The 12,192-nt window shown below is 41.9% G+C and overlaps 1 protein-coding gene across 1 annotated transcript in view; it reads right to left on the bottom strand.

The window, feature by feature from the left end:
- The window catches only part of klf8 (Kruppel-like factor 8), a gene marked incomplete in the record, with an annotated part of 59,251 nt that overhangs the window by 5,550 nt on the left and 41,509 nt on the right, over positions 1-12,192 (bottom strand). Inside the window, 2 exon segments of the mRNA XM_035666132.1 lie at positions 4,283-4,517; positions 4,616-4,888. Coding sequence (XP_035522025.1) covers positions 4,283-4,517; positions 4,616-4,888 — 508 coding nt within the window.

Here is a 12,192-nt window from a genome sequence, read left to right as displayed (position 1 = left end):
ACCCCCACCTCACCCACCCAGTCTCATTCCATTCCTCCATCTGCATCTACCTATCCTCCCACACAACACCACAGCACAGGAACAGCGAATGTCAGCTGCCTTCCTGCTTGTTCGCTCTGCAGGTACATGAGGAAACAGAACATATCAAAGTTGCCATCTCCTTCTCTCTCTTTCTCCCTCACTCTCTCCCCCTTGTCTGGCTCACATCTTCACTCTTTGTTTCTGAGCCTCCTTTCAGCGTTGTACAGCACTCCCGGGCTCCGAAATGCAGCAACAAAAACACACTTTCAATATGGCCTACGAGAACTAAACGCTCAGAATCCACCTAGCCCTACTCACAAGATTAGACGATATTACATTACAATAGTTTAGGGGGCACTTGAATGATCCCTCTGAGGAAACTGAGTAAAAGATAACTGTGCTAACTGTATGTGTGAGATCAAGTTCTTTACCCATCTGTTTGGTTTCATTTGGTGCAAAGGATACAGACTGGCCAGATAGATAAATATGATACTGGGAATCTGGAAACACAGCAGTATTACTTAAAAGCAGTCAGACGGGGCAGGAAATACAATCAGACAGATTTTAAACAAACCTCCAGAGGTTTCCAGACACATTGGCAAGAGAGAAAAAGTTCTAAATCACAGTTTACAGACCAGCATCCTACCAATATTTTAGGTGCCGTCACTTTTAGTTTTACCCCAAAATAAAGTGATTTTAGATAATCTCCATTAACTGTTGCCTTGCTGTAGTGATGTTGTCATTATATCAACAGAAAATGATTATCAAATCCACAAAAATAAGGCCCAAGCTGTAAACCAGAATCATCTTTTAAAGAGCACCTTGACTCTAGTTGAAAAAAACATATTTTTGTTGAGCTCAAGCATTGACGCAGGAGTCCAGGGTGTGTCAGGACAGGCATCACTGTAAGGTGTGGTTACAAAAGAGACTGAGACTGTGAAACAAGCTGCTTTTCAGTCAGGTATTAAGTCACTCCTCAGTACCAAGAGATTACTGCTACCACTTGCTGACATTTACAGCCTCTGAAACGAGCAAAGTTACCAAACACAGCTTGAAAATCCCCAATGAAATGGTATTAACATACCTAATTAATGTTGTGTAAATCTCTGAGAAACAATATGTTGGGGCTGGATGTTAGATAGTCAGGGATCAGACTTAGACCTACAGTCTCAATTTAATACTGATGCCTCTATATGACCTACATACGTACACAAGATCATCATCAAGAAGATTGGCTATTTCTATAAAGTTATTCTAAATGCCTGCCATTGGTACGGATTAGGTTGGATTCTCTTTGAAATCAATGGAACAAGGCGGTGGAAACACTACCGCTTTTGTCCACAGGGGCCGCCAGAATAAACAAAAGCTGAAAGTTATTCAACGAAAGGTAGTATTATTGGTTCAGGCAGGTGGAAAGATGAGAATGTTGAAAAATGCATGTTGACTTATTAGTTACATGAATTAGAGCAGCAAGAGGTCACCAAAGAACATGGACTGTTTTCCAAGAGGTTCAGGAGCTCATTTCATGGGAAGTACTGCATCATGCCAGTAGTCAAAAGAGACAAAAATGACTTTCAGCATGTTTTCATTTCACTGTATTCTCTGTGACTGCATCTAATATAAATCAGTAGAAAGCACTTTAGAGACAAAATAAAGTCAGTTCGCACTTTGTTAAATAAAGAAATTGTTTTTTTACTCTCACTATGGGCACAAGGACAATTTAAAACAACCATATAATAAACCTTTATTGCCTTTGAATTATTTTGCAGACTATATTATTGTACCATTCTACAGTGCAATGATATTTTTATCCTCCCATAAACGTAGTGGGGAACAAAATATTAGGAATTCTCATGAGAAAATATACATAGCATTCTCCTCATCCCGTGCCTGGAAATCAAGTAAAGTAGAAGAAGCTGTTTGAGACAAAGTGGAGAAAGTAAAGAATGTAAATTATAACACTCCATGACACAAAAACTCCTGACATGTATTGAACATGCTGATGAGGTCAAACAGTCAGAGCATCGTCAGGCCAGTTCGTGTGGTGGAGATTCTTCCTGAGAGTCACTTCCTCCCTCGTTTACATTCCTGAGTCAGGGCCGCGCTGGTTTAGATTAGAAACCAAGGTGAACTACACTTACTTTACTGAGGGACTTTACTGCAGTTTGTCAAAGGGGTAGAGGCCTGTTTTGCCAGCTTGCCTGAGCAAATGTCAAGCTGCCCCTCGTGTTTACTCAGGGGTGGATTGCAGCTCCTTTAACCTCTCCATTTGCTGCTGCTTAACGCAAATCGACCTGATCGCTTGGCGTGTTTAAGGCGCTCCTGACTACCGGCTGACATGATGACAGGAGGCCGAACTCTGACTTTAGAGAGTAGTTCGATATCAAGACTTTACCACTGCTTTCTCTCATTAATCTTAATGTCAGAGAAGGTCAGGATGTTTTAAGAGCACGACTTAGGAAATGTTCAGGTACAAGTTAAAAAATGACAGGTTATTAGTTACTCAGCAACCTTGTGTTCCTCTGCCTACTCAGAAAAAGAACACTTAGACATTAAGAACCTTCCCTAACAACATAGTAGAGGTTGGAATCTGCTGATGAAACATTGACAGATGCATGTCACAACATTTCTCTCCGCGAGTTTCCTTATTTAAGTGGAAATATCAATCATCTGGCACATATGGAGAGCTTCTACAAATCACAAAGATAGACAGGCAGGCAGACGTCAATGTCTAACATACCGCTAACCACAAACACACACAATATCCCTCGAGAGACACACTGTACTCCTCTGAGACCGAGAGCTCCCAATAAATGACAGTGTGGGCAAGAGTGACAGAACCATGGAAGAACAATGGCGGGTGTGACAGTCAAAGATAGAACAACTGGCAGGGAAGAGGAGGGGAGAGGTCTAGCAATCTAACAACCATGTTAAATTGCCTTCCTTTTTCTAACTGGACGACCAGTGTGTCTTATGTATCGTCCCAACATCCTGTTTCAACATACAAATGACCTTAAAGGAAGATGCTCTACAATGTTTAATTGTGACTTGAACCCCTTGAGTATGATGGTGTATGATTTTTAAACAGCATTTAGTGCATACTGTGGTACAAAAGACATCAGCAGTATTGAATTAGTTGCATTCATAGCAGCAGCAGTAGTAGTAGTAGTAGTAGTGTGGGAGGCACCATTGTGCAGCACATCAAGGACACACAATGTATGAAACATAATATACAACATATGAAGTAAGGCTGGAGTTATGTTCTGCATGCACAACTCTGTTTATCTGAATGGTTAACCTCTTCAACTCTTCTTCACTGCATAATTTATTAATTAATATTATCTTTAAATAGCTGGAACTGTAGATCACAAAGGAGATTGTATCACCAAATTACAAGAGAAGGTAAAGTAGCCAATTGCAGGAGCAAGTTTGAATATAACAAAGATGCCTACTCCTTACTGATACACGATTCACTGCTGGTGCTTGGATTTATATGGAAAATAATGCCGAAGCATGTAATGGTTATCATATGAGCCTGTTAGCATGCTAATATGCAAAGCCTACTTGGTCCCAGATCTCTGATTTTCTGCTCACATCTCCGTTATATCATTGATGGCTTTTTCCACGGTTGGAAAAACAAACCGAGCCAATCAGAGCTTTTAAGGCGGAATAAAGAATTGGGACATTGTTTTCCTGTACCAGAGTCAGAAAAATGGCCACAACTGTGAATCTGATTGATGCAGCTATACAGGTTGGTGTTAGTCAACTTACAGAAATAGCAAGTCTAAAAAAGCATATTCATTAAGTAAGCGGCCTCTAGCAACCGCTACCAGATGTCGACTGAAAATTATTTCACAGCTGATTGTTCTTTTGCAAAAAAACACAAATGCCCCAACATGAACATGGTGTAAGGCTGAATAATGAAGTGAAAACAACATGTCAAATCCGTCTGATAATCAGTTGTTTGTTGGTAATTTAACATTTAGTGTGTTAGTGTTGTAACATGCCAACGTTAATTGCTGTTAGCATGTCAGCATGCTATGTTAAAATTTGTCTCAATTTACAGCTGAGGCTGAATACTATTTTTTAAGAGGTTTCCTGTCATGAATCAAAGTTTTGTTTGTCCAAGAACATGTTGAATTTGATAGATCGCCACCGCTAGTGACATAAAGGTAGCCTAGTAGCAATACTGCAGTAGCACCATATGAGTAATACTGCTGTCATATGGTATCATACCGGAAATTTTTATTGCACCACTCACCAGATCCTTCTGAGCGCCCATCACTGCCTATGAGTGGCACTGTAATGGCTGCCGTGGCCATGCCATCAGTAGGCATGGTGGTGTAGACAACAGGCAGTGACTGCACCACCACAGGGATGGTCTGGAGCTGGCCCACCTTGCTGGGCATGCTGACCGAGGGGATTGTATGGATGACGTGAAGAATCTGCTGGCCCCCGGCGCCCTGAGTGGCCAAGATAGAGCCTGGAGAGAGGACCTAGAGGGGCAAGAGGAGCGGAATATGATTGGTCACTCTAACCCTCTTGAGTGCACTGTTCATCACCTTCAATGGAGGAGGTAGGAGTCTTTAGTTACCATGGAGCCTATCGATTGTACCGCAGAGGGGACTGGTGTAGCCGACAGGCTGGGTTGGGTCATGGCACTGCTGGGTGCAGGGTTGACTGTGGTGCTTGTCGTAGAAGCGGGGAGCGAAGAGGAGCGGGGCTTGTTGAGCGACAGGTCAACCGGTTCGGTCTGGTCCTCGGCGAGGCACGGCTGGGGCGAAGAGGGCTCCGTCTTGCAAACCGGAGGCTCCATCTTCACCTTCAGGTCTGTTGGTTGCGAGCAGTCGTCACCAACATCTGCCTGCTATAGAGGAGAGGAAAATAAGAGGAATTTAGAAAGCTGATTGTATTGAAATCTGAAACTGATATTTTGTGTATTTTAATGACAAAACAAAATTACAAACATCAACTTGCACACAAGAAAATATTTATTTTAGGATAGAAAAACCCCTAAAAACCATCAGATTTTCTACACTTTAAAGAATAGCATGACTGTTTGGAAAACAGGTGTATCAGTTAAACTGATGTATTTACAGTTAAATGAAGCATGCCAAATGTACTGACACATGCTGCTTTATTGTTTGAAAAGCCAACAGGAGCCACACAATACACAAAAACAGAAATCATTTCATTACTTTTCTCCTGTGCAGTGATAATGAACTAGAGACATGTCGCCACAGCAGCAACGGTACGTGTTTTAGAGCCATCAGGCACACCAAACTGGTGGAAAAAACTGATGTCTCAAAACACAGCAGGAACAATTAAAACTGATGTATAAAACTGATCCTATTATTAAATTGTCCATGACACTCCTGTGTTTCTCTGTTGAGAAATATTGGAGATATCTATTAAAAGAAAACATTGAGAATTCCCAGTGTGGAACAATACTTCTGAAACCAGCTCAACCTTTACTGTTTATCTTTCAACACATTTTTCAATCCATTAAAACGGACTATGTTTGCTTTGAGGAGCTGCTTCATGCTGGATCGATGCTTTTATATAACTTGCATCAGGCTTTTTCATGCTACGCCCTAGTTTTCTCAGCCTCCTCAGAGGAACGCAGCACCCCGTTCGCCTCTACAGCCACCCAGGGCTCAGCTGCTATGTAGCTCGAAAAGCACAGGGAACAATGGCTGCTGTGTGGGACACTGTGGGGGGAGGTGGGGGTGAAAGTGAGAGACCGAGAGAGAAGGGCTGGGTGGGTATAGAGAGAGACTGGTACTGACTATGAGAGAGAGAGTTAAAAAAAAGAGGAAAAGTGAAAGAGAGACAGGAGAAATGGAGTGAGAGAGGGAGCAGCAGTGAGCTTCCAGTCCAGGACTTGGCCTCCTTCCAGTTCAGATGAGCGTAGCTTGGCTCTGGGTGAGGAGGAGAGGGTGGAGTCTCCGCTACGCCCTCTTATCGGGTCACACAGTTCAGCTGGAGGCTGGGCTGCGTGACGATGGACAAAGGCGCAAATATGAAGGTCGGTAAACATCCTCCTGTAGTCAACTATCATTACATATGCAAATAATCTTGGTTACTAGTGCCTTACAGGTTGCTACATGTCACATTTAGTAGATTTCTGGCATTCCTGGCAACCCTTTTTTTCTTCTCTCCAAGAAGATTTGCAAAGAGTTTTGCTTGTAATTGGTAATCCTTCTCAGTGAACAACTTTTTCTTGTCAAAGTTTCACTATTCTGACATGTAATGCAGCTACAAGGAGGGGGGATTTTCAAAACTCTAGAAACACCCTGAATTGTGTTTCTAATGTTGATCCTCCTTCTCTTTATGAATACAAACAGAACTTGGCTGAGGTAAGAAGGAATTAAAGGAGATCCTATCCTTGCAAATAAATAGGAAAGGAAAGGAAAGGAAAGGAAAGGAAAGGAAAGGAAAGGAAAGGGAAGGAAAGGGGATAAAGAAAGGAAAGGAAAGCCAGTGAGAGGAGATAAGGGAAGAAAGAGGAAGAAAAAGGGAGCAGCATGGCCATAACGTGATTATAGAGACAGTCCTCCCAAAAAAAACAAAAAAAGAAGAAAAAACCTGAAGAAAAATTAAGTGTGAAAGAAGTGAGGAAGCGGATGAGGCAGAGAAGAGACGGAGAATGAAAGAGAGTGGGTGGGAAAGGCCTAGCGTTGCCATGGAAACTGGGAGCTATCAGCTGACTCCATGTTTTCCACTCGTTCCCCACCCACCACCCAACTCCCTTCCCTTACCTTCCCCTCCCAGTCCGTTCGTCTTTCCATCACTTCAGCCCCCACCTCTTCCTCTCTCTTTTTTCCTCTCTCTCTCTCTCTCTCTTTCGCTCTCTACGCCATGACCACACCTCTTTCACCTTTCTCTCCCACACCCCCACCTCTCCCTCTAGCATCTCTCGCTCATGACATCAACCACACCCTTGCTTATCCCCAACCTCAACCTCTCATCCCTCGCTGGCTTCACTTCCACCCACTCACTCTCGTATATTTCTACTCTCCCTCCATTCTCTTCTGGGGGGCTTTTTTTTCCTCCCCTCTCCTCTCCTCTTTTCACGGTTGCTCAGATTAAACCCACAACTCTTTGCAAATTCCCCAAAAGAAGAGGATGAGAGGCTAAACTCCGCTAGAAAAAAGAAAAGAAAAGAAAAACCTCGCTGGACTCCTGCAAGCTCTGTGATCTGTGATACAGAATGAGCGAGAAAAAAATGAAGTAGGAAAGGGAGAAACTTTCTGATAGGAGGATTTTCATGTGGATTTAAAGGAGCAAAGTTAAGATTAACCAGAGCACATTTTGTGATTAGCTTTGGTCACAATACAATTGAGCCCTTTCTCTATCGGCAATAAAGAAACTGTGACATTTAAACAGTCACACGCTTCAGATTTTGACTTGTTTGCCCATCAGGACACATGAATTTGACACTGAGTAAATTAATCTAATACCTGCACACGCCTGCCATGTAAATCATCTTGCACACTAAAAATAAATCACTGGGTTGTTTTACCGAAACTAAAATATGGTCCATTTTCAGCCAGTGACACAACCAGCTTTACCTTAAAACTATCACAAATGTATGTATGTATGTTTGTTGCATATTCTACAGGTTGGAAATAAATGATCATGTGGATAAACAATGTAATAATAACAGAATGAAAGCTTGCAGGTTAAATGATCCGCCATCTTGCTACTACTGTTTACTTCAGTTGTGCAACACCTTCCTTTGATGATACACACATTCCTGATTACATTATGGTTCAGCTCAAAACTGCTGGAAACGCACCAAGATTGAAAGAATCCTGAACAGAATCGGTTCAAGAACAAACTAAATTAGTGTAAAGATACTATGCATGCTGTCTCTGTTTCCACACAAAAGCAAGAAACTGAACTACACTTGAAACCCTAGCCTGAAGTTTATGAGTCAAACAACGGCAAAGGGCCATAAAATAACTGTCTCTGAAATAATCACAACAATCCGCAAGGGCTGGAACACAATTCAACCTTTAAACGACAAACTTAACGTGTCTCAACGCAACATGAAGAAACCCTGGCTGAGCTAGACTTGGAGCTCGCCAGAGTGTTCCCTTCTCCCTCTTACTACACTTCTCAGTTCAACTGCTCCACCATAAAATGGGTCATCCAGTCTTCGCCTTGCAGTTAATTCATGTGATCTCTAACTTGAATAGAAGCGGGTAGCAGCTGTGACTGCAGTGGTGAGAAAGCCAGGCAGAGAGAAAGACATAATCTGTCCAGAGGAGTTTAATCGTCTTGTACTCACACTGGGTCTCATACAGATAAAGTAATGAGTGATTTATGGAAGTAACAGCTCTCCTATCAGTAACCTCATGTGGCCACAGAAGGCCATGGTTATATATGGTTACAGCACAATATCCAGAGCATGTGACTGGAGCTGAAGCATTCATAATTTCATCAGAGAGAGGGGCAGCATTTAGATTGTATCATTTTGGTTTTCTCCCAATTTGGTCTTATCAGCAGCCAGAGAGTAACCCAGGTCACTGCGTCACCGAGCACGCCTGCGTGTTTTGATTGTGTCACGGTGTCGGTTTAACAAAGGGTTAAGAGGTATCGTTTAATATGGCAGCACCGAAGGACCAATCAACACACCTTTGTCAGCAGCCACATTCACTTATTTATGACAGGTTACACAAATGGGGTCAACAGCTCCTGTACCAAACTCCCATTAAGAAATTACATTTTAATAATACACATTTTCAGCACAGCATTACAATCTGCTCCCGAACATGCCAAAATCTCACATTTTTTGTAAGGCGGCTGATATCAAACACATGCAGGCCTCGGTAAGTGACAGAAAAGATTGACCAATTTGTACACAATGTTGCATAAAGTTTTCCAGTTTACCTAAATGTGAAACAGATATGATAATACGGATGTCAGGACTTGGATCGATGGATACAGATAACGTCCTGTTTAACAAAGTTAGTCACAGTTGTCTCTTATCCATCGCAAGGCATTTTCCACAAACTGTTGATACAATAGATTACTTATTACTTCAGCAGTACAAACCACAGCAACTAAGTTCAGTTTCAGTTCATGAGCTAGTTCTGCCTAACGAAAAGTCCTTCCTCCTGAGGTAGGGACTTCCTAATGGCCCAGGAACTATTAACTCAAGTCTGCAGTGCTGAACATCAAAGTTGGCAAACACAAGCTTTGCTGCCGCACCATTGCGAGTATCAAGATTAGGAGTAGAAGGATGTAATTTCTTTTTTTTAATAGTTATGTGGCTGACCTCCTGGTGAGGGCTGAAGAGTGAATTTGAATATTTTATTCGCTTAATAAATGTAGTATGCACGAAAGCTGGAAAATAACAAAAAACACTCTAGCCTTTTAACCTTTGCACGTCTCCTTTCCAACAATAATTTAAAAATCACACAGTGATGCAAATGCCTAAAAACAACAGAATGACAATATGTTTCTGTTTCTCAACTTGGACAAACACCTGCAAATTATCTAAGATTCTAAGAACGTTTCTTCAGATACCATGGAAATGCAAACAGGTTCCTGCCTATCTGGAGCAAAACTGCTGAAAGTTACTGCCCAGATGGTGACAGAGGGGACCAACCACAGACCTGGTAACACTACCCTTGCTGCGCCTACTAAGCCTTGGTGGAATATGATCTTGTGTGGTAAAAAGAAAAAAACTCACCGCAGTACCACCACCAACAGTACACACAGAAACAGGATGGTAGACATTGGGTAAAAACTGAATTCCACTGAGGCCTAATAGGCTTTCAGTCTTTGTCACTGTTGTTGTTTTTTTCTGCAGAAAAAAATCAATAGGTCCTGAGGTGAGAGAAACAATACTGTGACTGTTAGTATATGTTAAAGGTGAAGAGAGGATGGCAGAAGAGAGGGAAGGTAAACAGAAAAGAAGGATGAGAGATGGAAGAGAGGTGAAGGGAGACACTTCTGGTATTGGTTTGTTGGAAGTGCATCAGTGTCATTTGTGACCAACATTACTTAAATTGTAACTTCTTTTGGGGGGGGTATACATGTGTGCTGAATTTGTATATGAATGCACTGTATGCTATAATATCCTGTGTGTGTGTGTGTGACTGGCAGAGAGTGTGAAGGCAGTTATGGACGATATAATAAAGACAGGGTGAAAAACAACAGCTGGGGGAGATATTAACCACAAAGCATGCAGCCCCGCCCAGCACACACACACACACACACACAAACACATATGCAGCTCCACCCCTTACAGCCTGACCCACCCAATGAAACACCAACTGCCCCACCCGTAGCCTTTTCCCCCTCTCTCTCTCCCTCTCACTCTCTCTCCCTCTCTCTCTCTCTCTCTCTCTCTGGTTCACCCACCTGTTAGCAGGCTGATCCCAACACAGCTCGCTGTGTCTGTTAGCCAGGGCTAATGCTGACTCTCAGGCTAATGTTACCTAATTGGAGCTGCCAGTGTTGATTTTCTGGGTTCTAAGTAACTCGTTTGTCTCGAACGCCCACACAGACAAACTTAAAGCAAACTTTACTTGAGTTTTAATTACAGCTGCTCATTGCACATGGATGTACACTGCAACTTCAGTTTTTCCTAATTAAAAGAAACCTTCAGACACCCTCACACTGTAAACACGATATATTTCAGCATTTTCGTTAAGCGGTTAATCAAAGTACTGATGGTAAATTTCAAAAAAATAAGACAATCTGAGTAGGAAATAGCTATAGATAAATGAAGGACTCAAATTAAGGGCCAGGATAGTCGAATTATGCATCGGTAGCAAACAACAATAGGTATATTCTGCTTGTAATTACTGCTTCCACTGTACATGATTTAACATATACGGACATAATTAGCAGACCTTTACAGAACAGTTGTTTTTAATAAAGCACCAATTAGGATTACCATTAGTATTTAATGAGATTCTCACTGTATAGGGGCTTTATGCAGTCAACAAAATGCAAAACACCCTCCCTGTAGACCCTGGGAAAAACACATAGATAGAAAAAGCATATAGTCAGTTACAAGCGCCTATAAGAAGAGAAACCAGAATGTAGAGCTTTTATAGTGCGAGTTAGAGCAAATACAGTCAAAAAAATTCACTAAATAACTTCTTCTTCCTCACAGCCACCTGGGCTGAAGAGCTTTACTGGTGAGGCAAGGGAATGTAGATTAAGCAGCAATGCAACAAACAAATCTGGATCCTATTACTGTTCACCTTTGTTTTCGCTTCTAAATGAATAGTTTTCATGACAGGGCTAAACTGGACTTGTTTAAAACCTGTCTGATTGTTTGTAACACAACGCCCTATCCACTCATACACTTGTTGAAGTCTGTTTAGCAGTGTATCCACTTCCTGGATATTCAATAAAATAAAAAGTGAGGTTGCTTGATATTATTCTATTATGTAATTTGAGAGTTTTGCCGTATTGAACTGCAAAAAAAATCTGTTATATAATACTGTACAGTACAGACTGTGCAGGCGGAGAAAGGGAGAGCCTATTGACCCATCAATTATTGCAAAATCATCACCTTTATAAACTGAAAACCGCAAACATCTTGGCTCAGTCACTGTGGCAGCGAAACTTTCAACACCTAAAAAGGACTAAAGACGTCGACGACACCCGCGACGCCTCGGCTTAACTCGGGAAACAGTCTGTTTGTGTTGGAACTAGGTGAATTTATCTCACCACAGATGGCAGATTTTTTCACTTGGTAATAACATCCTCATTTTAGAGCTGAATAGACTAAATGACTTGTTAACATTTCTGCTGCTGATGTCAGATGACTTAACAGAGGCGAGAAGGGAGGGAAAGCAGTGATGAAAGTGAAAACTGTGCACAGCAGCAGAAGTGCACTGATATCATCTGTAGTGTAAGTGTCCAACACAGTTTGTTACTCAGTAGCTGCAAATGAGTATGTCTGCTTCAGATGCAGCAACAGACACTTTATGATATGCATGTTGGAACAAACATTATCAGCTCAGAGGAAAAGTTTGGTGATTCTGTACGAGGATGACACAGTGCAACCTGATTAATCAGCTGATCCACTAAACAAACTCCATCTGCTTCCTGTCCCAATCAGAGCTGCTGTTTTTACTTCCAGGAAGCGCCACTCTGGAGGAAGTGGGGCTGCCAACAATGACATCATCATCTTGCACC

The sequence above is a fragment of the Morone saxatilis genome, unplaced genomic scaffold (genome assembly GCF_004916995.1).
Source record: "Morone saxatilis isolate NCDOM2014 unplaced genomic scaffold, NCSU_SB_2.0 Contig20, whole genome shotgun sequence".
In the NCBI taxonomy this organism is placed as follows: domain Eukaryota; kingdom Metazoa; phylum Chordata; class Actinopteri; family Moronidae; genus Morone; species Morone saxatilis.
The sequence above is the reverse complement of the archived record's forward strand: the minus strand, read 5'-3'. Positions and strand labels throughout refer to the sequence as shown.